The sequence below is a fragment of the Ctenocephalides felis genome, unplaced genomic scaffold (genome assembly GCF_003426905.1).
Source record: "Ctenocephalides felis isolate EL2017-DRISC unplaced genomic scaffold, ASM342690v1 CF-g0.4_SCAFFOLD_03573, whole genome shotgun sequence".
Classification (NCBI taxonomy): domain Eukaryota; kingdom Metazoa; phylum Arthropoda; class Insecta; order Siphonaptera; family Pulicidae; genus Ctenocephalides; species Ctenocephalides felis.
Window position 1 is genome coordinate 10,590,270 of NW_020539727.1, and position 27,263 is coordinate 10,617,532.

General features: G+C 29.5%; 1 protein-coding gene across 1 annotated transcript in view; it reads left to right on the forward strand.

Annotated features, from left to right (window-relative positions):
- LOC113389491 (collagen alpha-1(I) chain-like) overlaps window positions 1–27,263 on the forward strand; it is a 66,115-nt gene extending 38,852 nt beyond the window's left edge. Inside the window, exons 5-24 of the mRNA XM_026626519.1 lie at window positions 9,088–9,258; window positions 11,509–11,580; window positions 12,401–12,493; window positions 13,782–13,880; window positions 14,522–14,620; window positions 15,517–15,663; window positions 15,849–15,947; window positions 16,106–16,184; window positions 16,305–16,420; window positions 16,576–16,657; window positions 17,180–17,340; window positions 17,750–17,920; window positions 18,224–18,433; window positions 18,529–18,675; window positions 19,319–19,373; window positions 19,864–19,965; window positions 22,109–22,210; window positions 25,801–25,907; window positions 26,050–26,179; window positions 27,133–27,263. Coding sequence (XP_026482304.1) covers window positions 9,088–9,258; window positions 11,509–11,580; window positions 12,401–12,493; window positions 13,782–13,880; window positions 14,522–14,620; window positions 15,517–15,663; window positions 15,849–15,947; window positions 16,106–16,184; window positions 16,305–16,420; window positions 16,576–16,657; window positions 17,180–17,340; window positions 17,750–17,920; window positions 18,224–18,433; window positions 18,529–18,675; window positions 19,319–19,373; window positions 19,864–19,965; window positions 22,109–22,210; window positions 25,801–25,907; window positions 26,050–26,179; window positions 27,133–27,263 — 2,373 coding nt within the window. The remainder of the gene's footprint in view (window positions 1–9,087; window positions 9,259–11,508; window positions 11,581–12,400; window positions 12,494–13,781; window positions 13,881–14,521; window positions 14,621–15,516; window positions 15,664–15,848; window positions 15,948–16,105; window positions 16,185–16,304; window positions 16,421–16,575; window positions 16,658–17,179; window positions 17,341–17,749; window positions 17,921–18,223; window positions 18,434–18,528; window positions 18,676–19,318; window positions 19,374–19,863; window positions 19,966–22,108; window positions 22,211–25,800; window positions 25,908–26,049; window positions 26,180–27,132) is intronic.

A 27,263-nucleotide genomic window follows, 5' to 3' on the forward strand; every position in this document is an offset into this window, starting at 1 on the left:
ATCTTCTTGAACACATACACATACATCCATTTTTTCTAAGATATGCCAAAATGTTCAGATAATTTTAAACGTAAAGATATGTAAAAAAAATATTCTCGATTTTCTACGATTACTGTAACTTACACATATATAAACAAGTATAAATTCCCTACGAGGAGTTAAAAATATTCATATCAATAATTAATTAATTTTAATTAATAACTAGCTGTAAGTGTAATTCTGTCTTAAGGCAATTAAGGCATCGTGCCTTAAGGCAAATTGCTGGAACTTCCCGTACCAAAAATTATTATTTTTTTAAAAACGATTAACATTTTTGAAAAAAAAAATACTTTGAAAAAATAAGATTTTTGAAAACTTATAAATTGGACAAAAAATTACTTTTTTTTGAAAAAAAATTTTTTAAAAAAAATAATTTTTTTTAATTTGTTTTTTTTTTTGTTTTTTTTTTGAAAAAAAATTTTTCTTTATTTTGACATATTGTGGAAGATCTGAACTTTTTTTCAAAGCAATCGTACTGCTTTAACTGCATAGGGACAAAATATAAAGCGCGTAAGCGCCGCGTCGCTGTCTAACGCATAAGCATTGGTACGGAACCCATAGGAATGTTAACAAAATGTATACTTATTGTTAAAATCTCTATAAAATATCTGATAATTTGATGTGCATATGCCTAATGATCATTTTTAAACCGCCAAATAGCTCATTTTTTTTACTTTTTTCTCCATATCTCCCGAAACCGCTAAGACCTACCTTTCATGAATTTTATCGATTCTTCATCTTGTCAATACAAGTGAAATGTTTTTTTTGAATATTCAAATCAGACGCTCCGTTCTCTTAAAAACTGAGTTACCGTTTTCGGCACTTGTTGCCCCGTATCTTCGAAACGGCTAGACCTGCCTTCGCCAAAAACTAATCAGCACGTTTCCTTATCAATATGAATCGAATGTTTTTTGAATCATTCAAATCGGTTGACCCGTGTTCCCGAAATCGTCGACGAAAATTTGTATCCGCACATACATACACACACGTACATACATACATACACACACACACACACACACACATACATCAATTTTTTCTAAGGTATGCCAAAATGTTCAGAAACCTTTGAAACGTAAAGATATATAAAAATTTTCATTTTCGATTTTTTTGCGATTACTATAACTTGCCCTACGGGAAGTTAAAAATAACTTAATCTTTAAAATAATCAATAAATATAATGATGTTATAATAATTATAATAAATAGTAATAATAATAATAAATAGTAGAAGATTTGGGTTTGTAACCCAAAGCGTAAAAATAATATTTAAGATTCAAGTATTTCGGTAAAATGTTCAACTGTTGAACAATTTTATTTTGGAACTTATTTTTTCGTTTTCCCTAAGAAATAGATTCAAGATGAATTTAAGATTCAAAATAAAACATGTCATTAATATATATATATATATAGGGTACAGCGGGGCTTAAGGTCCGCGTATCTGAAATTGTATAAATTACATTAATAATATTTCCTCACAGATGCAATTCCAAGTCTGAGATATTATTATTAGATTTTATTATTCGCCGAAAGCAAATAGCATTTGCAATTTCTAATTGAAACTTGTATATCACAGGAGGCTTAGAAACACAGAAACGTGTTCTATATATGCTAATTGATTTATTTATGAAGCCGTAAAGCTTCCTTATACTTTGTTGACCCAACTGCAAGTAGGACGTGTCCAAATCAAATTGCATTCTGAATAGTAAAACAATGAACAAGATACTAAAACACTTGTTATAAATACATTAATAAACGAAGACACAAATATATAGGCACATATGATTTTTGGATACTAAGGATCGATATAAGATGCCCGTCGTTAACTCTTCTGAGAGGTTTTTCAAAATTTAACCTTTATCTTTGGGTCAATGCACAGGACATCAGAATTAATTTCAAAGGTATGGTTTCTTTAGCAAAGTATCTTATTTTGATCCTTAGAATCCGAAAATCATATGTGCGTAAGTAACTTTTGAATCAACCCGCCCGAGTATAGGTATAGAGCGGGGCTTTAAGGTCCATGAGTAAAAAAGTCTCTCACCGAAGATCTGAAAAACGATTTTTTTTTTGTATATCGAAAATAACTCTCAATTATTTTTAATTCTGACTAAAGTTTTAATATACCTTAAACAAATAAGTTCAACTTTGCAATTCAGTTTATAAAATTCCTATAAACATTAGACAATGTTACAATATTTATAATAATCTATTTGAAAGCATTTAATATTTTTCGAATATTTCGTTACGGTACGGGAAGTTCCAGCAATTTGCTTTAAGGCACGATGCCATGCACTTTGTATTTATATTTATGAATATCTCAATAGGTATTCCTTTCAATAATTCATTATCTATAATCATAATTTTTAATGAGCCGTTAATGAGCAATTGCAATTTAGCATAAAAATAAATATGTAGGAGCTCTAACACTGGTATTTAGATCGGCTCTATGACATATATAATTCCAGATGACAAATGCATATTGTTCTATCATTATTGTTATGCACAATTAATAGAATAATGATTGCGTGATTGATAAATTACTGTGACTTATGTGAATCATTGATAACAATAATAAATAGTAGTCTGTCCGAAGGCAGGTCCATGGTATGAGAGCACCACAAAATAAATGATGTCCTTTTCCTTCCTTGTTTAATATTCCCAGTAGGGTTTATACAAAAACCGACATTTCAGAAAACCGGTTTTTGAGTTTTAATTTTACTAAAAAACCGGTTTTAACCGGTTTTCGAATTTTATATAGAAAATAAATTTTTGCTCGAATATTCTGTAATTTATCCGCAAATTTAGTGTAATTTAGAGAGCAGTATTTGACTGAATTTATTTATTGTTCAATTTTATAGATAGTAAACAAAATTATTTTAATTTTAATTAGTAGAACTAAAAAATAATAGTTTATCTTGGTTAAATATCTTTGAAAATAATTATTCGTTATTCATGCATCATTTTCACATATAAGAATAAAAATATTTTTATGATAGTGAAAGGAAATTTTTCGAATAAATAAAAATAATACATTTTTAAATAAAAAAAATGCATTAAATTAATAATAAAAATAAATAATAGATACATGTTGATACATACTTGTTAATGTCAATTTTAGTTTTAAAAACAATTTTAATTAATTAATATTGAACATTCTAATTGTTTTTTTGTTTAATAAAATATGATTTCAAAAAACTGAGAACGTCTATCGAATTGCTACATAGACATGTCCTTTAATTACTCACAAAATTTTCTGAAATAGAAAATACTCTCACACTTGCGACCAAATTATGCTTAATTGCTTTTAAAACCTGATATAATAATTCTAAGTTTTTTGTTCTTTAATTTGTGACTTCTAGGATTTAAAACATTTTTTTAAGTTTGAGTAGAGGAAGTTGCTTCTTCAACAAGAAGTCACTCTGATTTAAAATAATATATACACTGGTATAAAAATCTAAATTAATATATACAAAACCTTCCTGGGAACCATTGCAGACTGATAAGATATCAAATGCTATTGAACTTGAAATTATACAGTAAAAACCGACTTTTTTCGCTAAAAACCGGTTTTCTAATTCCATAATTTTCGCCCAAAAACCGGTTTTTAAAACCCGTTTTTGGAAACCGACAAACCCTAATTCCCAGTACCATTAATGACCATTAGTCTTTCAATTTTATAAATGGTCCTTCCCAAACTTATGCTGCAATGCATACTTCCTGGTCCTGTACTTTGGCATTTAGTTCTCTGTATTTCTGAAACAGAAGTGCTATAAAATTAAAATTCAATTTTAATCTGAAATCTTTAGACCAGTATATCAGTTACCTTGCATTTCTGGTTCCACGTCCATAAATCCAGTAACTTTATTTGGCGACCTGAAATTGTCTACTATTTGTCAACGTTGATTTTATAACAAAAGAATCTGGTTGAAGTATGTCCAGACTCCACTTAAGTAATCTCGTGCAGATCGAATCGGGAATTGGGACAAATCCACGACAAGGAATTTAAGACTTGCTATCGTAAATTTTCAAAACTGGTCCTCGGGTTATTGATGATACATTCTTGGACTATCTGACTAATCACAGTCTAATTTTATGAGAGTTTATTTCGCTGTTGATAAGAAATTGACAAATTACAAGTAATGTGGTTATAAGGCTATCTTACACATACACACACGTATATATACAATATATATATATATATATATATATATATATATATTAAATTAGATATACAATATATATATATATATATATATATAATAAATTACTAGGTGTAAGTGGCATTTTGCCTTAACGCAAGTTACATCCCATACATATATTTAGGTTACAACTATTTTTGGAATGTTCGTTTTCCATGTTAAATTTAATTCTAGTTACAAAAAGAGTGCGCCGTAAGGTTCACACGCGATTGAAGTAAAAATTATTTGCTACTGTACAAGATGGCTTTTAAGTAAAAATAAATACATCATATAACAATTTTGAATAATGTTCATCAGTAATATGGTAACACTCGTGATGCACACATTTATTAGTGTCAACCATTATACAAATTTATACAATGATAAACTATAAATTAAATATTTATAATACCATTAAAATATGTATAATATTTAAAAACAATAATGTAATTAAAGTCATAGTTCTAATATGACATGATCGGTTTGTCATTGTAATTAGCATTTAGAAATGAACCTTACTTAGAGAAATGAAGTAATTGCTGATTTATAAATTCTTTAATATTCGTTCATACAGTGGATTATGTTAAACAACGCCTAAACAAATGTTGTTTTCGCAACTTCACTCACCATGTAATTGTGTTTGAAGAACTTCATGCAATTAAAATTAACATACATTCATTGACTGCTTGTATTTTTTTCACTTTTTCGTTGGCGATATAATTTCATTCTTTGAACAGCTGTAATATCTGTTTTGCCTAAAAAATATTTTCCATTTTAATATCTTCAAAGATTTATAGAATTTACGAATATTATAGAAATAATTTCTAATCAATAAACATAAGTTTAGTACACGGCACAAATGTTTAATTTTCGAGGAACATGGTAAAATATTATTCTGATTCAGGCATTTTTCATTAAATCAAGATTTGTACTACGATGTAACTTTAAAATCTTTATTTTCTATGCCGATTTCCTTGTTTATATCGGTACGCTTACAACGTTGATGCCGGTACATATACAACAACAGATCTCTATTCACATACACGACGACCAATCACAATCGACCCGTATTGAAATGATTTTATCGAGAGCGAATGACGTACAGTTCGGACGTATTTCCGTTGCATTCTCACAGATTTACACTCTAGTCGCGCCTAAAGAAGTTTTACTTCAATAGTAATGAAAATTACTAGGTGTAAGTGGCATTTTTTTTAAATGCAAGTCATGCACATCCTACAACTATTTTTTGGATGCTCGTTTGCCATGCGAAATTTAATTCTGGTTACAAAAATCATCAAAAATATATAAATGGTTAAAATTATATAAATGTTCTTGTGTTTCCATATAAAAAATATTATAAAATAAACGACATTTTTTCAAACTTATATAAAATATATGTATATAAGGACAACAATCTCTGAATAAAATATAAGTATGAAAATACTCCACGGTGTATGCAATCTTAAATTAGTGAGAATTGTGTCTTCAAGTTTTTATTATTGGTTTTTAGTTTTAAAAAAATTCTCATCATTTGTAATGTTTTGATGATATTTGTGTACAATACTAGATGTGTTTTAAAGGATCTGATGAATTATATTCGAGAACATGTTTCCAGTGAGCCAATTCCACTTAAATGGACCACCTAGATACGTAAATAACAAAACACACACGATTTGCAAATATATTTATACAAACTTAACACCTAGTAATTACGCTGTAACTACATTTGATCAATTTTCAAAAATTGTTTTATGCAGATTTAAACTGAAATTTAAACTAGTGGTGCATGGCATCGTTTTTAAGGCAAATTGCTGGAACTTTCCGTACCACAATTGAATCTTTGAGCAAAAAATTACTAATCCATGAATTTTTATCAATAATTAATATACAGTGACGACTTATTACTCAAAACACTTAAAGATGTTCACATTAAGATGAAATGCTGAATGAAAATATCTGAGGATATATTTCTCACGAATATGAAATATATACAGCTCTATACTGAATTATAAATTTAAAATTTATATTTAAAGTGAAAAATCAATTATAACTTTGTATATTTTTGATAATTTTGAAAAAAAAATCAGAAGATTTTGAAATTTGTTTGAACCGTATACGTGAACTTTAAAAATTAAAAATTTTGGTACAAAACTCAAAAAATGTAACAAAATTTGTTTTTATCATTAAAATATTATTAATTATTACTATGATTTTTTCTAGATGGTAGATACCATAGTCTTACAGATCATACTAAAATTTTACGGCCCTACGACAAATCGTTTAGCTTTAAAAATCCGTCAAAGTTTGCAAAAATTAGTATCGTTTTTTGGCATTTGTCAAAATTAGACATTTCATCGACGTTTGCTCAAAAACGCCTGAACCGATTTCAGAAATTTGAAGCCATTTGATGTATCTCAATGAGGACTATCGTTTATCAGTTTTGTGCGACGGTCTGCCAAGCCGTTTCTTTGTTTTTTGGAAAATAGTGTTACACTTTTCGTCCACATTTAAGCTCATTCTACCGAATCGATTTTAAAAAATCAAACTGTTCGAAAGATATTAGTTGGGAATGATACTGATTAGTTTTAGGTGAAAATCTACCGAGCCGTTTTTTTTTTGTAATTAACTGTTGAAAAAAAAAATTAAGTCGATTTTTATGGAACTTTCTTTGGCGATATATATCTTGGTCTTATAGAACCTACTGAAATATTAATGCTTTACGACAAGTAGTTCAATTTTACAAATTCATCAAAGTTTGAGAAAATCAGTAGTTTTTCTGACGTTAGCTAAAATTAAAATTAGACGATTTACTTGGTATAACGATAGAGTACTTGGTCTTAATGAACATACTAAGCCATTAAAGTCTTACGGAAACTGGTTCACTTACAAAAATTGTTTATTTGTGAAAATTTGCTTTTTGAAAATACTCCTAATTAACGTGTTCGTTCGTTTTCAATGATGTCTGTTAAACCCACTCGGAATACTTTTAATCACTCATAAATGAATTTATTTTTTATTGATTAAGTCAATTATTTACACATATCGGGAAGTTCATGTAACTTGCCTCAAGGCAATATACCAATACCAACTAGTTTATTGTCTATTTTCAAATACGTTTTCCTATTAAATTATCTTCTACCAGACTGTTTATGAATCGCTGATTTGAAAATCGTTATGATAGTTTGCGCCTCGTAAACCCATTCCGAACACCTCAGAATAGGTTTAGTGGTCCAACTCGAATGAAATGATGCTACTTGGATCATTAAGTATTTTTAGAACACTTTGTACCATTCTGTAGATGTATTTATCGATGTGACAAACTCGGCAGAAATGCTATTATAATTAGACCTATCTTCCTATTAATAGACACCATAAAATACCTAATCAGAAAATTGGCACTGTCGAATATTTGATAAAAATGTCATTGGTAAAAGATTTGGATGGGATGGAATTGGGTAAATATTTGTAATAAAATTAATTTTGGTAAGCATAATATTTTGTGGCAATGGGTACTGCTTTTTTGTCCACAAGGTAATATCCTAATCCTTGAAGAATTTAGTAATCAGTTAAAGGCTTCTGTTAATTACCATATTGGGCTTCTCCAATTATCTTGGAATTAGGGTTTATACAAAAACTGACATTTCAAAAAACCGGTTTTAACCGGTTTTCGAATTTTATATAGAAAATAAATTTTTGCTCGAATGTCCTGTAATTTATCCGCTAGTGTAATTTAGATCAGTATTTGACTGAATTTATTTATTGTTCAATTTTACAGATAATAAATAAAATTATTTTAATTTTAATTAGTAGAACAAAAACATAATAGTTTATCATGATTAAATAGCTTTGAAAATAATTATTCGCTATTCATGCATCATTTTCACATATAAGAATGAAAATATTGATATGGTAGTGAAAGGAAAGTTTTCGAATAAATAAAAATAACACATTTTTTAATAAAAAACACTCATTGAATTAAAAAAAATTAAAAAATATTAGATACATATTTATACATACTTGTTAATATCAATTTTAGTTTTAAAAACAATTAAGATAAACTCGGGTATTGTCTGTTCCGAACAATTTTAATTAATTTTAAACATTCTTATTGTTTTTTTGTTTAATAAAATATGGTTTCAAAAAACTAAGAACGTCTATCCAATTGCTACTTAGGCATGTCCTTTGATTACTGACAAAATTTTCTGAAATAGAGAATACTTTCATACTTGTGGCCAAATTATGCTTAATTGTTTTTAAAGCCTGATATAATAATTCTAAGTTTTTTGTTCTTTAATTTGTGACTTATAGGGTTTAATACTTTTTTTTAAGTTTGAGATAGGAAGTTACTTTTTCAAGAAGAAGTCACAATGATTTAAATTAATATATACACTGGTATAAACATCTAAATTAATATATACAAAACCTTTCTGGGAATCATTGCAGACTGATAAGATATCAAATGCTATTGAACCGATATGATTTCAAGAATCAAAACGCTTTCATCTATCTTTATTTGGATATATTTATCATATTTTCCATTTCTACAGTGAAAACCGACTTTTTTCACTAAAAACCGGTTTTTGAATTCCATAATTTTCGCCAAAAAACCGGTTTTAAAAATCAATGATTAAAGCTATGGTATGGGTTTGTTACCCGTCTTTCACAGCCAGATGTCAAGTAGTTGGGAATATATGTAGCAATATGTTTCTACGTAAAAATGAATACTTAAAAAATTATTAGCATTACAAAAATTACAATAATCAATTAATAACGTTACATAGGACAACCGTTTGGGTTGCCATCTGTGAAAAGCCACGTAGTTCGAACAGATCGATTAAGCTTTTTATTTAATTAATATTATTATTTTTTAGGTTTTTGATAAACATTGGCACAAAATTCACATCGGGGTGAATCACAACAGGGTCGAACTGTATGTGGATTGTGAAGAGGCTTCTTCTGTGCTTCTCAAACCACGGGGCGAGATCGATCCTCATGGAATTATTACTTTGGCGAAAATGGCAGCCAGTTCGCAGACCGTACCTGTGAGTAAAATATAAATCCTTAGAAAAAATATTTAAATAAAAATCTCAGAGTATTGGATAATAGATACCAATTTTAAACTTGAATGTTTTGTTTTTTTTTTTAAATTTTGTTTTAAATTATTTTCACGAACTAGAATAACGTGCAATAATATTTTAAATGGGTTCAAATAAGTACCTACTAAATTATCAAAAATATAAAAAATATATTATTGGCAAAGAAAAAAATCAAAATTCGAAAAGCTCTGATATCATAAAGGTTTTAACAAAGTAAAGGATTAGTTTTATAAATATCTCTTAAAACTTTCATAATTAAAATTATAAAATTTGTTGTAAATTACAATTAATTTAGATTATTTCAGTTCCATGTTCCTCGGGAAAAAATCATATAAGTAGTATCTAGTATTTTATTTTATATATTTTTTCTATTTCTATGACAAAATAATCTCATGTATTTATTTCAGATTTTGCAAATTATATGATATAATATTTCTATCATCTATTTTTATCTTTTTCATCTGCAATAATTTCACATAAATTGCTATGTGCACCAACATTTAATATGAACAGCAAATAAACTTATTATTAATATTGCTAATTTTTGCTGGAACCACATTTTTATATGACATATGTTGGGTGCTTTATGTGTTCATTTATTAAATTTTTATTTGTCATATCATTATAATATATACTGTGAATTAATTTAGCAATTTTATAGGAGAATTCTATATACTATGTTAATGCACTATTTAATTTTAACAAAATGTTTTTTTTTTTTTTGTTGAGAATAATTTTTTAATTAAAATTATTAACCAATTTTTTTTTAAATAATACTAGTCGAGTTTTAATTTTAATTTTAATATACAAAATATTTTCTAAAAAGTGAAACTTATCCATACAAATTTTACTTTTACAGATTTCTCAACTGGTAAGTTCATTTCTTGCATTTCGACGTCTTCATACTAAATGTGATTTTATTTTTAAATATTTTAATTATTAAATTTGAGTCATTTTTTGAACTTATGAAATAATATAAGTACTGATTACAATCTGTGTATATTACTAAATTAAATTATTAAATAAAATTAATTAAAATGCCATAAATAAAATCACATTTGTGTAATCATGTGTAATTTTTGCTCAACATGGTGAACCTAATAATTAACATTTGAAAAATCATTAATATTATTTATATTTTTTTAAATACATAATTAATATAAAAATAATAATAATTCATCAAGCAGAGTTATTTGTTCATAATTTATTGCTTCATGTTGGTTTTGCTTGCAAAATATTTATCTCAAGTAGAAAAATCATTTTCTGAATTGTTAACAAAAATGGCTTGAATTTTCTTACTAACGAAGAATAAACTTGTAATTATTTCTTTGGCAAGAATATTACTTCAATAATTTATAATTTAATTATGTAATTTATTAAATATATTTCTGAAGTAAAACTTCTTTAGGCGCGACTAGGGTGTAAATCTATGAGAATGCAACGCTCTCGATTAAATCATTTCAATATGGGTCGATTGTGATTAGTCGTCGTGTATGTGAATAGAGATCTGTCGTTCAACGTTGTATGCGTATCAATATCAATAAGGAAATGGGCTTAGATAAATAAACATTTTAAAGTTACATCGTAGTACAAATCTTGATTTAATGAAAAATGCCTGAATCAGAAGAATATTTTACCCTGTTCCTGAAAATTATAAAACAAATTAAATATTTGTGCCGTGTACTAAACGTAAGTTTATTGATTAGAAATTATTTCTATATTATTCGTAGCTTCTATAAATCTTTGAAGTTATTAAAATGGAAAATATTTTTTAGGCAAGACAGATATTACAGCTGTTCAAAGAATGAGATTATATCGCCAGCGAAAAAGTAAAAAAAATACAAGCTGTCAATGAATGTATGTTAATTTTAATTACATGAAGTTCTTCAAACACAATTACATGATGAATGAAGTTGCGAAAACAATATTTGTTTAGGCGTTGTTTAACATAATCATTGCATTTTCACGGATTTACACCCTAGTAGCGCCTAAAGAAGTTTTACTTCAAAAAAAGATTTACTTTTATAGAAAATTTGTTGCATGTAACATAATATTTCTCATTTAATTCTAACAGCATGCTATAAGTATAATAATATTTCTCCATCACATTTTAGTGGCATGAAGTGTGGTTTTCTCAATTCTTTATAATAATTTATTTATAAATTATATTTATATTATTATTTTTGATTTATACAGATTGATTTGCAATGGATGCTGATCAGTTGTGATCCTCATACACCAGAAAAGGATACTTGTGATGAACTGCCGGTAATGTTAATATTCTTATATATAAAATTCTTCTGTACGGGTGTATGATTTGATACTTCTCCTAAACGGTTATTCGGATTTTGATAATTCTTTTTGGAGTTTGTCAAAGAAAATTTTTAATATACAATGAACGATAAAACTATAGTAATATTGTAGAAATAAATGGCAAAAATTACAAAAAAAAACACTTATCACTGTTTGACATTGAAAACATTTGCTAAAAATGTCAATTCATTGAAATTTGAATTTGGCTGAAATTATGAGTCTAGATAATATTAGAATATAACATGCAAGAAAAATGCAATGTCTACATTATTATTGCTGAAAAGCAGCTGAGATGTGCCAAAAATTAAAATAATATAAGATGCAGTCAACAGTATATGTTTGGCAGATGAAATTATATAATTCAGTTTAATAAATAACGCTATAAGTCCACAATTGCATATACTATTTTTTCTGAATTTCTTATACTGTTCATGCTAAGATCATAAATGAATTATAATGGCAGGACATCAAATTATTAAAAGTATAGGATAGGATATTAAAATTAAAATTTCGAACTGTTGAATTGTAGACTTGGGTACAGGACAACGTCTGTCGGGTTATCTAGGTTATTTATAAATATTATAATGAAACAAATAATTTTGCTCATTTTGTTAACTTTAATGAATTTGTCAAACAACTTCCTGAATTTTAAGTCCTATTAATAAAATGCTTCTAGAAATATACGACATCTATAAATCTGCAAATAATGCCCAATATAATTTATTTCAATTAGTAAGTATTAATTATCATGCTAATTTTTTTATTATAATTTTAGAGAGTACGACAAACAGTATCCTTGTTAAGTCCTGCCGAAGGAATGTGCGACACTGTATGTCCTCAAGGACCTCCTGGTTATAATGGAACTCAGGTAACATATAAATATAATTTAAAATTTTTAAATTATTTTTATAAATTTTATTTTCTAAATATTAAAATTTCTGTAAATATTCATCAAATTGATATAGGTGACCGTTGGGTTGCCATCTACAAAGCCATGTTCTTTAGAAGTCATCAAAACAGCTCATAGACCTCTTTGGGGATCGTCTATTAATCACGTTAGGTTTTTAGGGGAAGGGGGGATATCACCAAGGGGAAAGGGGGAGGGGAAATAATTTTGAATATGACCACATATTACCAACTAGAAAAAAAAGATAATTTTGAATATGACCAAGATCACCAAGACGAAAGGGGGTCCAAAAAAATCGATCACGTGATTAATGGACGCCCCCTTAAGTTCTAATTGCTGTTAATATCACAAATATACATATGTCAACAAAAATAAATTAAAGCACTAAATATTATTATTTTTCATTAAATATATTAAATATTTAAAATATCAAAAACCTAAGCTAAAATCTGTTTTTTTGTATTTGGGAATATATTATAGTCGTTTGCTCACTAAAAACGATAAAGATAGTAACGATAGTAAACGAGTATAAATATTCATTTTTATAATATTTGTTTAAAGAATATTTAATTTTTGTATGAAAAATGGTCCCTTAGTCGTACTATTAATCTTGTAGTAGATTTTAAAAATATCGCATCAAAATTGATAATATTATATGAATTTATCAAAATCAATGAACAATTTTTAAGCCTAAACTTACAAATTACTAATTGCAATGAATGTAAGTAATCCCTTCAAGAGTCTAAAATTTAGGGTCCTCAAGGTGATATTGGACCACCAGGTCTACAGGGGATACCAGGAACACCAGGCGAAGCAGTATGTTGAAAAAATAATTAAATTTTTATATTTTAGGAATAATTGGGAACACTTTACTGGTGCATTTTTGACCTATATTTTTTATTAACGAAATTCTGATAGATTTTCAGGATGAAGAACAACTTCTACTACAAAGTTGATGCTTGTTGGATAAAAAATACAATTAATATTTAGACAATAAAGTCATTTAGATAAAATTGTCATCAACTGTTTATCATAAAATTCAGTGGGTTCAATACTAATCATATTATTACAAATATTTATCTATTTAATTTATAACTTTATTTTAGGATCTTATATTCTAATCAAACTCAACACCTTGGTTAAATGTCTTGAAAAAACAAGAGATACTTATTACATAATGATTATATGACATCATTACCAATTCTAAATTTATTAACGCATGCTTTGGGTCTTATTTAATATTTATTAGGGTCGTCGTGGGCCACCTGGCCCAATTGGACCTATCGGAGAGCCAGGTTTTCCAGGACCACCTGGCCAGAAAGGTTCTTTGGGTCTGCCTGGGAGAAGAGTATGTATTATTGATACTAATATTAATTTCAGTTTTTTTAATTAATATTTGATTAGAAATCACGTAGTTATAATTAACTTGGGTAAATAATATACAAAAATGCTAAAAACATAAGTGCAAGTTTAAACATTTTAGTACATCCAGCATTTTTAGAAACTTCTCCATATCATCAAACTTGAATTTTGATTCAAGACAACTTTTGATTTGTGCCAACTGATCTTAAAGAATTCCGTCGGTCGGAGTGGTCTGCCTGGACCACACATTTTTTCGTCCTTTTTCATTGATCGACAGCTAATGAAATTTTAGGAAAAGTCCAGCAATTTCAAGTCGGTAGGATTACTAAAAGTATTTTTTTTTCAAATTGAAGTCGAAAAAAGTCTGGCCAGACCACTTCGACCGACGGGGGGTTAATTATAACAACTGAAATTTTTTTATTAAAAATATTAAATTATTATCATGCATCTACATTTTGCATGCCAAATAAACGATGCGTTAAATATTTTGAAAAACTCGAAAGAAAATACTTTACCCTAACTAAATCCAATTTATAAAAATTATTGAATACTTCTTTTGTATTACTAACCAAAATCACCAAAATTTTACAATTGACAATTTTTAATTCTGTTATTTGATTAATTTAGGGAGCAACAGGATTACCAGGTTTTCCTGGTCCTCCAGGTCTGATGGGACCTCCTGGACGTGATGGTAATGATGGCGCACCAGGACCAAAAGGAGATACTGTAAGTTATAAATTCTATATAAAAAGTATATATTAGTATAAATTGAAACATTTTTGAATTATTCTGTCGAATTTAATGTAAAAAAGTATATACCATTATCTGATTATAAGACAAATTATTTATATACTAGCTGACCTAGCTGAAATTATAATTGGAAAAATGTTATTCAACAAAATGTCCCTTTGATCGATACCAAATTTAGGTTCTGAATTTAAATAACAAAAATAAAAAATAATATAACTTAGAAAATGTTTTAAAAATACCAATTAGTATATAATTATACATATGAGATCTTTAAGAGCACCGTGTTTGAGAAAAATATGATTTGCAAAAAAACGTGCTACAACGCCAAAAAGTGCATTTTCATATGAACTTTTCAAAAAAGTTGATATTTTGAGTATCTAGTAACACTTGCGATCCGTTTAATAACGTTTTTGCGTATAAATATAACTACGAACAAAACTTACTTCAATTTAATCATAATTAAATAATATTCACGTAAAATTAATTGAATTGAATTGAATTGAAATTAATTAATTGAATCCTATTAAACTTAATTGAACATCATCTGTCAAAAACGTTTGACATTTGACGTATTAGCCACCGTCCATTGTTTTATTCAAATTACGCTTCTACAAAAAATTTCAAATTAAAAATGTAAAGTTTCTATGCGATTTTGAAATAATATCTCACCTTTCCGATAACCTATTGATTAGCAAGAATTTTTCAAGACTAACTCTGGCCAAATCGGTTTAGCCGTTTTCGAGTTTTAGCGGATCATTTTATCGAGAGCTCTATTTTTATATATAAGAAGATATATATAAAAAATGAGCGCTAAAAATAATCATTTCTTATCTCTAGATTAGAAATATAAATCTCGTATTTTATTATTCCAGGGTGATAGAGGATTTCCTGGTGTAGATGGCATTCCTGGAGCACCAGGCTTACCAGGACCTCCTGGATTGCCAGGACAAAAAGGAGAATCAGGTTATTTGGAAGCAGGAGCACTTCTAAATTCAGTTGCTGGACCTGAAGGGCCTCCGGTATAAACTTTAGTTAGATTATCACATACATTGGTTCATCAAAATCATTAACATTTACATTTCGACTATCTTATTAAATTTTATGCTATTGAAGTATTCAGAATCATAAGTAAACGGTATTTATTTACCTTGATATAAAGTATTTTTTTAATAGTTTCTTTTTTTTAAAATTGTTTCCCATTTAGGGTCCGCCTGGTCAACATGGTTTACCCGGACTTCCCGGCAGAGATGGATTAGATGGCTTGAAAGGTGAACCAGGTTTTCCAGGAGAACCGGGACCTCCAGTAAGTATTGAAATTCAGATAAAGGATTTGATTAAATCGATTAATATTAATTATTAAAAATACAAATAAAAGATACAATTATTCCTCCATAAATTGAAATTCTTATTATAATTCTATTAATCTTTATAAAATTACAACATTAATTATAATTTTTCCAGGGACCCCCAGGCTTGGTAACAGAAGTTTTTGGCAGCAGAGGAACTATAGAAGGTCCTCCTGGACCTAAAGGAGACCAAGGTAATTGTAATAAACTAACAATTTAGTATATCAATTATTAAATTTGAGGAGTTTTTTTAAATCATATAATTTTCAACTCTCTGATTTTTAACTCTTACATATGTAAATTATTTTTATTAGGTGAACGTGGCTTTGATGGTCTTCCTGGTTTACCAGGAGAAAAAGGAGAACGAGGTTTTGACGGTATACCTGGAAGGCAAGGCACGCCTGGAATACAAGGCAATCAAGGATTACCCGTAAGTTTTTGTTTTGTCAATTTATCATAGATGTTGGTACAAATTATTCTAATATTCTAATTGGTATTGATAATATGAATTTGTGTTATCGATATTTTATTTTTTACATACGGAATTTTATTTTCATTATGATTATGGCAAAAATATACTTTCAGGGTGTTTCGGGACCAGTAGGTCCAGCTGGTCCTAGCGGTATGAAGGGAGAACCAGGAGAACCTGGACCACCAGGAATTCCAGGTGATATATTATATGTAATATTTTTATTTTAATTGGTAGATATGAAGGTAAATGATTTATATATGGGTTAACTCAGTGGTTTCAAACCTGTGGGGCGTGCATCCTCAGGTGGGCGACTGGTTGTTACAAGGAGGGGCGCGTACAGCACTTTCCAAAATAGTATTTTCGAAAATAAACCAAAAATTTAGAATTAATATAAAAAATAAACTAAAGTTTTTCACATATTATTGCATATTAATTTGTGGTCTGATAATATCAGTTGAGTATTTATGAAATAAAATTGTTGAAAAAATTAAGGGAGGCGCAACAAATTTTATATTTCAGGGGGGGGGGGCAGAGCGCGGTGCGCAAAAGGTTGGAAACCACTGGGTTAATTGTGAAAAACAATTTGAGATTCTTTAATATTTTTTTAATAATAATATCATTTATGTAGTACATCAATGTAAGATCTTTATATCCTGTATTCTTAAAGAACACTATCCATATTAAATAATAATAATAGATGAATAAAATTTATTTTAGGAGGTTCAGCCGTTGGTGAAACTATTAGCTTACCAGGTCCAGCTGGTCCTCGTGGTCCTGCAGGTCGAGATGGAACGAAAGGTGAACGAGGCGAACAAGGTCCTCAGGGTCCCCAAGGATTGCCAGGAATAGAAGGAGCTGCGGGAATGGACGGATTACCGGTGAGGAATTACCCTAATTACATTGAAATCTATAAATTTTTAATTTTTATATTTAATAAAATTAGTTATATAATTATTTTTACTCTGGTTTTTATTAATATACTTTTTTGTAAATAATGATACTTTGTAGATTTTGTTAAATATTCTACTATATCAGTTTAAGGCCAGGATGCTTCCAACTAATACATTGTTATTGTTTTTAAAATGTTTTTATTGATTTTACGTTCTATCAATAGATATACTAAGCATTTGCAAATAATGTTAGAAATGTTACAAATAGACGTGAAGACAAATTATTTGCACTAATTATAAATTTAGTACTATCTTTTGTACTATCTGCAAAAGCTATTTGTTATACTACAGACTACTTATATGTATCGTACTAATCTATATATAATTTTTTTATTAGGGTATTCCCGGAGCACCAGGCGAAAAAGGCGAACGGGGTACCGATGGAGTTCCTGGACGTGCTGGAAGGGATGGAACACCTGGAGCGGCAGGACCATCAGGACAGAAAGGAGATCGAGGTGATGAGGGTCCTCAGGGACCAGTTGGTCCGAGGGGATTATCAGGCAATCAGGTATAATAATTACAACATAACTATCCATCCAATATTAAACTGTCTTTAATCTAATTTAAGAAAATAATTCGAAGTAATTAATAATTATTTTTTATTAGATCTAATATTTTTTGCAACCGCATCCAAATATGTTAATTTTTCGACTCATTCGCATTAAATGACAAATGAAATATTAAGATCTATAGGAGAGATAAATCATTTCAGAATATATTAAAATCCATTACTATGTTCAGAATCAGATAGACAAGCAAATACAAGAAATTAGAAGTCTGTAGATACATTTTATTATGTTTTTTTCCTCAGGGTTTGGTTGGTTTGCCAGGTGCTCCGGGAGTATCAGGCGCTCCTGGCCTCTCAGGTCCAAGTGGTCCGCCAGGACCTCCGGGACCTCCCGGACCTCCAGGAGATCCAGCTCCGCCGGCAGGACCGGCTTTGCTGGTATCCGGAGACGGAAGTGGCGTTGGTATACCTGGTGCAAGTGGACCACGAGGTCATCCAGGATCTCCAGGAATGGTAAAATAGACAGAAATATTTAGCAATATACAAGATTAAAAATTTTAGATGGATTTAGTTTACATAATATCTAATGGTTACTTCAATTTATTAAGCCTGGAGAACGAGGCGCAGCAGGCGATAGAGGTCCCGAGGGACCATCTGGTTTACCAGGTATGCCTGGAAAAGAGGGGCCACCAGGAATGCCAGGACCTCCGGGACAAAGAGGGCAACCCGGATTTCCGGGACAACAAGGACCTCCGGTAAGATAAAACATAATTATATTGATATAAATTACCAATAAGCGTTTGTTCTTCAAATAAATCAGACAAAATAGTAGTTAAACAGAGTTTTTTTTTGTATAGCGAAGGAAATGCCTTTATGCATCTCAGACTAGGTCTTTTGTTTGGGTGTGTCGGACTCAATACCGTCCTGGTATAATACCGACTAAAACCTCCGCTTTGTCCTTGCCTCTGGTCCCCACGGAAACCGCCGTTAGGCATTACTTCGTGGGGGAGGATATAGAATGTTATCATTCTTATACTGATTTTATACTCATCTTTTAAATACCTTACAAAAAATAGATGTGGGTTTGTGTGTGTCTATTTTTTGTATAGCGAGGAAATGCATTTATGCCTTGCAGAATAGGTCTTTTGTCTGGGTATGTCGGACTCAATACCGACTAAAACCTTCTCTTCACCCTTGCCTCTAGTCCCCACGGAAACTGCCGTCAGGCATTACTTTGTGGGGGAGGATCTAGAATGTTATCATTCTTAACTTGATTTTATACTTACTTGTTGTACAGAGTAATTACAAATTTTGTAATATCAGATACTAGATATGTTTCTAAATCTTTTTTTTTATTATGAATATATTGATAATTTTTTAAGAATTCTATCTTTTCAGGGAAAATCATTTACTGAAGCTGAAGTAAAAGATATTTGTATGCAAGTCTTACGTGGTGAGTCATTTGTTTTATATATAATATATATATAACTAAATAACCATTAAAATTTGATTTTTTTCCTAAACATTATTATGCTCGAATATTATTTTAGAACAATAATAAACATAACTAAAGATAACTTTTTATATAAAAATGTAATACTACCAAACTATTATACAAAAAATGTTATTAACATTCTAGAGTATTTAATTATTAAATATATAAATTTAAAATATATGAAGAGTTCAAAATCTAGATACTAAAGTGACTAAAGTAAAAATGTATTTTTTTAATTCTATTAAATTATAAATTTTAATTTATAGTGTCTATAAAAATAATAAATTTGTAGGTCTTAAACAATTTGCTACTATAACAAGTTTTTATTTTAAAAAAATTTTCCTATTTATTTATTTTTTAAGTGTAATTTATTTAATCTATATAAAGCAGTAAGTATTTAAATTATGTGATAAATTTATTTTATTTAAAATCTAATGTGCGCCTATAGATCAGCTGAGCGACATCTCCGCCAGTATGACTGGTCCTCCTGGTCCACCAGGCCGGTCCAGGGTCGGACGGCCAGGGCCACCGGGCTTACAAGGGCCCACAGGTACCTTATAACTGCACAGAGAAAATCATGATCATTAATAATAATGTTTAGTGCGGTTCTGGTCATATGGCATTTCAACATTGTTGATTTCGAAATGATATCACAGATCAAAGAAATATAATAATATAAATACTATACTCAGTATAAAAAATTATATATCTGGGATGGTAATTTCAATGAATTTTAAGGGATTTTTATAATAGAAAGTTTTTATTAAAATTTCAAACAAAATTCAATATTAATAAGTACCAATAATTATATTTCTTTGGCCTGTGATTTAATGCCACTTATGTATAAAATAATCATACATAAATATGTAGAAGTAATGATCAATAACATTAAGCATATTGACAGAAGGTATTTGTAAAAAAAACTAGTGGTGCATGGCATCGTGCCTTAAGGCAAATTGCTGGAACTTCCCGTACCCAAAATCAAAATTTTTAAAAAAGATTCTAGATTTTATTTTAGAACCCTGAAAATTTGTGTCCGCACACACTACCCGATAATTGAAAACGAACGAACACGTAAACTCGGAGTATTTTCTAGAAGCAAATTTTCAAAAGTCGATAATTTTTATAATTGAACCAGTTTCCGTAGGACTTTAATGGTTTAGTATGTTCATCAAGGTCAAGTACTCTATCGTTATACCAAGTAAATCGTCTAATTTTAATTTTAGCAAACGTCAGAAAAACTACTCATTTTCTCAAAGTTTCATGAATTTTTTAAATTAAATTACTTGTCGTAAGGCCGCAATATTTTAGTATGCTCTATAAGACCATGATATATATCGCCAAAAAAAGTTCCATAAAAATCGGCTTAAATTTTTTTTTTTCAACTGTTAATTACAAGAAAACGGCTCGGTAGATTTTCACCTAGAACTAATCAGTATCATTCTCAACTAATATCTTTCAAACAGTTTTTGAATTTTCAAAATCGATTCGGTAGTTTGAACTTAAATGAGGACGAAAATTTAACACTTTTTTCAAATTACAAAGAAACGGTTTGGCACATCGTCTCACAAAACTGACAAACGATAGTCCTCATTGAGATACATTAAATAGCTTTTGAATTTCTGAAATCGGTTCAGGCGTTTTTGAGAAAACGTCGATCAAAGGTCTATATTTGACAAATGCCAAAAAAACGATACTAATTTTTGCAAACTTTGAAGAATTTTTGAAATTAAACGATTTGTCGTAAGGCCGTAATATTTTAGTATGATCTACAAGACTATGGCATCTACCATAAAAAAATCATAAAAATCGTCGACATTTTTTTTTTAAACTTTATTACAAGAAAACGGCCCGGATGATCTTTACCAAGAACTAATCAGAACGTTTTTTCAATTTTCAAAATCGATTCATAATTGCGGGCTAAAACGTGGACGAATAATTTTTTACTTTTTTGCGATTTACATAGAAACGGCCAGGCCGATCATCGCACAATACTCAGAAACGCTAGTTCTCATCGAAATACATCGAGTGGCTTTTAAATTTTTGAAATCGGTCCAGCCGTTTTGGAGAAAACGTCGATTTACGGCAAAAAATCTGTTCACATACACCCACACACACACATACTTTCTCCAAATTTGGTCTCATTCGATTCAGAATGGCTTGAAACGTCGAGAAAACATAAAGTTTCACATAACCTTCGGGAAGTTAAAAATAGAAAATGCATCTTTTACGTAATGCGTTATATTTGTTAATTGATCATTACTTCTACAAATTTATATACATTATCATACATTAGATATTTTTATACATAAAATCATTTGTGGGTGTCCAATTCATGAAATCCTATGTTCATAGCTTTTCAGTTTTTGCAGTAACGGAGTTGTGCAGTGTCTTCTATAGAAACAATTGAATCAGCAATAGTTGTGTTTTCATGATACAACTATTTCTGCTCTTAATTAATAATTATAAACAAAAACCAAACCGTGTATCAAACATACTAACATATTTCCTTTTTTCTGCTTTTTGCATGTCCCGCCAACAAAAAACAAATACAATACCACCAAATCGACCAAATCTTCTCTTCATCATCGACGTGAAAATTTCAAATCACCCGCCAAATTACACACACCATAAACGATTTTTAACGGAAAAATATGGGGGATTTACTTCTTTATTTTCTTAACGGGAAAAAGTTCGACTTAAGGAATTATTGTCCGGTTTGAGAGGACCAATCGGGCTGCCTGGTAGATATAGAAATGGACAAACCGGCCTGCAAGGGCCGTCAGGAATACCAGGTTCGGATTCCAAAATTGTTTGTTGTTTATTCCGGGGTGTTGGACTGATTTTTTTTTTAATTTCAAATTTTCACTCCTCTTGCTTGAATTAATTATATTTGTTGCTGAAACTTACTTGACCTAAACTACTAGATAATAAACTTACTCCCCGAACAACTTTTCTTAAATTTTCAATACTTTTTCCTTATTTTCGGCAAATAAACATTTGGATAAATATTGGCATCATAGTAAAAAGGGCGAAATATCACTCTAAACTCTAAACATCATAAAAAACTTTCCACTTACTAACTAATCTTCCACCTAAATTAAAAAAACTTTGTCATATTTATGAATTATGTGGATCCTTTCCCTTACTACCTAATTTTTACCAAATTTACTCTCAGCTGAATTAGTTCTCATAAAATGAATATCAAATTCTTGATTAAAATTAACTTGAAACTTGAAACTTTGAGATATCATTTACTATAAAAAATTAATATTTCAAATCTGCCCTCTATTTTTTTTTCCAAATATCTGCTGTTTATCCAGAATTGTTCAAAATTTGTCCAGTGCCCTGGTTAGACTAAATCTTTGTTTCTTTCGGTTTTGTAGTTGTCGCATGATATTTTAGTCAAATCTGATCATATTGATGATAAATTTCAAGCAAAAACTACAAGGTTGTTTTTTTATACCAGGTGTCCCAGAACTCAACGTCAATCCCAAACGGGGCGTAACTATCATGAAAAAATTAGAAAAAAAAAATCCATGAAAATTGTGAGCTAATATTAATACTTTTGTTCATTTAAACTTTAGGTTAAATAACATTTCTAGAAGCACAATTAAAATATGATGACACCTAATTTTTTAAAGAATTTACGTTTTCAAGATTGGTCGACTTTGAAATGAAAGCCCTTTTTGAAAAAAGATAAAGCTAAAGTGTGTTGAGTTCTAAGACCCCCTGTAAAAAACTGGTCTTTATGTAACCTGTAATTTTAAAAAAATCCAGTGATAAAACTGCAAATTTAGATATAGAGCAATTTTCTAAAAAATTTGCCAGGAGTTGGATAAAGATCAAAATCTGTACGTTGGCCGATTTGTTAAGGAATTTATTATCATGACACCTAAATTTAGTCCATTATATTAAGGCCGTTTTATATATTATTCTATGCCCTACAATTTTGTTTTAAATTTATATTTTTCATGCATGTTTTATATTTTGCATTGTATAAAATGGCCTAAAAATGCCTTAGATCATCTGACAACTACAGAATTCGTGCTTTTTCTGTATTTAGCACGTCTGACTATTTATCTTATGTTTGAATGTGCTTTTAAAAATTACACCTCGATATTGAATGTATTTATTTCAATCTTGTTTAGTAATTATCAGTCCATGATAAGGTCAAAATTAAGGTAGAATAAATTTCTATATGTAATCAGCAGCTCGTTGGATTCGTTAAAATATAATATGATTGTTTATAGCAATCTCTTGTTTTTGCATTACTTGTTTCCGGCCAAAAGACAAGAAGATTTTTCCAAAAAATATCAAATGCCACGCAAATATCAATTTATAGTTGAAATATGACGGTAAATAATTTAAGAAAATGTACATTGAAATCTGGCAGTTCTAAATGTCCATTAATTTTGGCCAGTTTGAAAAAAATCGTAATGTACTAGTACATTACTACTTTTTTTAAACTGGCAAAAATAATTGGACATTTAGAACTCCCAGCTCATTATTTTACATGGAGAAATTCTAACTTGTATCTTGTACCATTATAATTTACAGGGCAATTGTCTATTATTCAGTAATCAATTAATTAACTGCTTTTAAATATATAAATATACTAGCAGACCCGGCGAAAGTTGTTTTGCTAATTAAGGTATATTCTAAACAATTTCTATAGAAAATATTAATACTTTAAGTGTATAAGGATGTGTTGTTTGAATGCTATATACAATGAGGTATTATAAAAACTTTAAAACGCTATGTTATGGCAGAATTGCCCCATTATTGAAGGTACCTCTTAATTTCTTGAACAAATAGCAAACAAAATGGCTTATATTATGCATAACCGATTTATTTTTGTGTATTGAATGTGTATTGAATTTTGCTTGCTTTTGGTTTCAGGGTGTCAGTATTAACTTCTTTCATCTATCGTTAACTCTTGGTCAATGCATGAAAAACCTAAATTTATTTTGGATAACTTGCAAAAAGCAATAAAGAGTCACTTTTTTTATCTTCAATTATTAATATTTTTAATCATTCAAAAGACTGATTTAAGTGATGCATTTATTACATGCACGTTGTCCACAATAGCATTTGTTCTTGTTCATTTTATATATATATATATATATATTTAAAATATTTTGCTAATTTTGATTTGATATTTTATTTTATTTACATTTCATGCAAACAAATTTATTATTAGTATTGGATCATAGTTCAGTAACGTTTTCCAAATTCATCTCAAATTAACCAAAATTTTACTTGGAAAGTAAAAAATCTAGAACAAAATATTTGTATTATCATGATAAGACATAAATAATGTGAAATTCAAAATTAATCTGAGCAAAATATTTTTATTTTATAGTAATCGCAAAAAAATCGAAAATGAAAATTTTTGCATTTCTCGACGTTTCAAAACCTTCTGAACATTTTGGCATACCTTAGAAAAAATGGATGTATGTGTGTGTGTGTGTGTGTGTGTGTGTATGTATGTATGTATGTATGTATGTATGTATGTATGTGTGTGTATGTATGTGCGGATACAAATTTTCGTCGACGATTTCGGGAACACGGATCAACCGATTTGAATAATTCAAAAAACATTCGATTCGTATTGATAAGGAGACGTGCTGATTAGTTTTTGGCAAAGGCAGGTCTAGCCGTTCCGAAGATACGGGGCAAAAAGTGCCACGAACGGTACCTCCGTTTTTAAGAGAACGGAGCGTCCGATTTGAATAATTCAAAAATCATTTACTTGTATTGACAAGAGTAGAATTGATCAATTTTCATGGAGGTAGGTCTAGCGGTTTCGGAGATAATGAAAAAAAGTAAAAAATAATGCCATTCGGCGGTTAAAAATTATCATTAGACATATGCACATCAAATTATCAGATATTTTATAGAGATTTAACAATAAGTATATTGTTTTTTTTTACATTTTTATGGGTTCCGTACCAATGCTTATGCGTTGGACGCGGCGCGGCACATGCGCGCTTTGATATTTCGTCTCTATGCAGTTCAAAGCAGTGCGATTGCTTTGAAAAAAAGTTCAGAATTTGTCAAAAAAATATGTCAAAATGAAAAAAACATTTTTTTCAAAAAAAATTTTTGTATCCAAAAAAAAATTTTTTTTTTTCATATACATTTTTTTTTTCAAAAAAAAGTAATTTTTTGTCAAATTTGTAGTTTCTCAAATCTATTTTTTTTTGATTAAATTTTTTTCAAAAATGTTAATCGTTTTTAAAAAAATAATAATTTTTGGTACGGGAAGTTCCAGCAATTTGCCTTAAGGCACGATGCCCTAATTGCCTTAAGACAGAATTCCACTTACAGCTAGTTTTATTTAATTTACACAGTTGATTTTATTATCTATGAACTTTAACAGGAGATCAAGGTCCTCCTGGCTTGCAAGGCGAGCGAGGATTCGCTGGCCTTCCTGGTCCACCTGGACCACCAGGTAATCCAGGACCTCCTGGTGAAAGAGGAGATAAGGTAATGTAAAATACAAAACATAAATTTATATAGATTATTAAATGATATAAGTTACTAGTAATGATTGAGCTTTTAGCCAAGTCTCAATTTTATTTAATTTATTTACTATTGTTAGTTTATTTATTTTTGTTTTTTTTTTTAGGGTGACCGAGGTCCAGAAGGAGTAGGCCGGGAAGGCCAAATGGGTCCAAGAGGTCCTCAAGGCCCACCTGGTAATGACGGTTTAGGAATACAAGGAAGACCTGGCGAAAGAGGAGAAAGTGGTAGACCAGGTAAATAATTACAACATATTGTAAAACTTCCTCACAAAAATATATTTATATAAATTTATCTTCTATATATATAAAAATTCGAGTAATGACATTAGTGAGAATTATCAGAATTATGCTTGGTTAAGTCAACGAACAATTCTTGCCGCCAAGAAATATGATGTACACGCACTGATTTACACCTTTCAATCAAAAATTGCTGGCGATTTGGTGACATACCAATCATTCTGACTGGTCTTCCGTTTGACTTCAAACGATTGCAATTTCCAGTTCGCCTTGCGTTTGCAATAACATGTCGCAAGGCCAATCGCTTAGTGTTTGCGGGATAAATTTCAAATAGATTATTTATAAAAAATCATTGGGTTTCACTGTTGTATAATAAAATCAAATTTTTCCTTTTCAAATATAAAACAAACAAAAAATTTGAATCTTCATTTTTCTCACGAAACCATCTGGTGGCGAAACGGAGTTCGTCGGGTTTGCTAGTATAAGTTATATTTCACTTAGAGGGCGTCCATTAATCACGTGAGGTTCTTAGGGGAGGGGGGTTTGACAAAAAATGACGAAACATCACGTGGGGGACGGGGGGGTATACTAAGATATCACGTGTATTAATTCTTTATCGAAGTTTTTTTAAAAAATCCAAACATTTTCAAAAAGAAATTCAAAAATTTTACATTTTTTTTCATAACTAAAATACACGTGAAGGGGGGAAGTTAATTTTGAATATCACCATGTATCACTAAGGGGGAGGGGGAGTCTAAAAATTCTTAAAAAATCGACCACGTGATCAATAGACGCCCCAATTAGTCATCTATTGGTCATTATTTTGACCAATTGTTTATTAATTAAATTTTATTGCTACAATTTGAGTTAACTAATGAAAAATTTTATTGGAAAAATCTAAAATAAAAATAGTTATAAATTGAAATGATTTAATATAAATAAATTCCCAGGTACTCCGGGACCCAGAGGCGCTCCTGGACCCCAAGGAGTATGTCCAGATTGTTATTATACAGCATCAGCTAACAACTACCAGAGCTATCATACCCAAGGACATCAAAAAGGACCTACACCTACACGCTAA